Raw genomic sequence first — 1,674 nt, 5'->3', positions numbered from 1 at the left:
ACAACCCTATACAGCTGAAGATTCCTCTATACAACCCTATACATCTGAAGATTCCTCTATAAAGCACGTCACTGCTATGGTATTATCGTGTCTATCTTACCTTTGGTGACATCGTTGCTGCATCTGGTGTACAGGTAAGGAGGTGCAACTGAAGCACAGAGCGCCAGTATTAGCGATGACGATCACGGATGGCACGGGCTGCCCTCTACCGGACTCCGCAGATGTGAGGAGCGAGCGGGCGAAACAACCCGACATGAAGGCCGGTCACAAGATCGTCATCGCCTCGATGGAACAGTTCAAGGTGAGAAGTCCATAGGTCTGAAGTTGAAGTATTTGCTTGGAAAAAATAACGTTAATTCCGCGGAGGCCGTGCTCTGAACGAAGAGCTAGTTAGTATAGCCAGAAATTTTCACGGGAGTCACACAGACTCCCGCATATGTTCGAAATCAGGGATGTCCGCAAAGGTAGAAAAATAAAATCAGCAGAGTATTTGACTCCGGAACTCGCATTAAATTCGCACCCTGTTATGCATACATACATGTACATCTAAAATCACATATATAAATACGTGTACATGTGAACATACATTATACACAAATACATGTACATATGTTAAACATACTTAAACATAAATATATGTACATGAAACACTACTTTAAATACATGTACAGTGATGTAATACTAATTACAAATAAGTGTCCAGCGGAGCGACAGCCTCAGTCATAACGTCTACTGCGGAGACTCTGTGGTGGAGTGGTGGGATTCTTAGTAAACCCTGTTTAGTCCCCAAATGTGTTTCACGATTTACCGTGCAAACAGAAGTGGAAAGGCCACAGGGATGTAATCAGGAAGCCTTTCTCGAAGGGAATATTCGTTGGGATCGTTTATGAAAGTTGCCAGCAAGATCGAGCGCGTCACTTTTAAGTGTCTTAAGATTAAAGATGGAAGCTCCCATCGTACGCTGTATAGCAACAAACTATTTCAGACAGAATATCGGTAAACAATCATTCCATTTACCTACTAAGCCGCTACCAGGCTGAAATAGAGAGCTGTCACCTGTAAAGCTAATTAACGTCATGTGCAAAAACTACACAGTAGGCCCTACTATCACCACCACATGCACTGGCAGTGGCCACTGGCAGTGCATCCAGTTACATGTAACACACTGACAGTACAGAATGCCATAGAAATTATACGATTTAAGGATAAAACCTTCTTCAATTGCGAAATTTAGCTTTTTGAAATTTCACTGCTGAAACATTAGTAGCCCTCAATACATCGAGGCATGTATAGATTCTCACTAGCAAAACCCGGACAGTCAAATTCTTTGCTACAGTAACAAATCCATGCTAACTCTCTTGAGGGTCAAAAAGGTTTCAGAACACTTGCTCTTTCGCATGTCAGCGGAAAGTACATTGTCATGGTCCTTTCAATAAAAGTCATAAAAATGGTTAGGTCATGGCCTAAAACAAGAATAGTTTTTCATATCGCCTACCCATCAGACATGTCCTTCAGAAAATGTTCTAAAACACTCTGCTCTGTGCCCCATTGACCTTTGACCTTTGTGACCTCCAATTTCGGCACAAGTGATGGCATTTGCCTACCATGATGCCTACACCGACTATCCACAGCCGTAGGTGAGCCGTTTAGATTGTTGCTGGCGCAATTCTGCAT

The 1,674-nt window shown here is 42.7% G+C and overlaps 1 protein-coding gene across 1 annotated transcript in view; it reads left to right on the top strand.

Annotated features, from left to right (window-relative positions):
* LOC106816661 (lethal(2) giant larvae protein homolog 1-like) overlaps positions 1-1,674 on the top strand; it is a gene marked incomplete at its 5' end in the record, with an annotated part of 31,542 nt that overhangs the window by 19,836 nt on the left and 10,032 nt on the right. Inside the window, 1 exon segment of the mRNA XM_014821284.1 lies at positions 135-301. Within this exon segment, the coding sequence (XP_014676770.1) occupies positions 135-301 (167 nt within the window).

Source organism: Priapulus caudatus, unplaced genomic scaffold (genome assembly GCF_000485595.1).
Source record: "Priapulus caudatus unplaced genomic scaffold, Priapulus_caudatus-5.0.1 Scaffold1446, whole genome shotgun sequence".
Taxonomy (NCBI): Eukaryota; Metazoa; Priapulida; class Priapulimorpha; order Priapulimorphida; family Priapulidae; genus Priapulus; species Priapulus caudatus.
The sequence above is the reverse complement of the archived record's forward strand: the minus strand, read 5'-3'. Positions and strand labels throughout refer to the sequence as shown.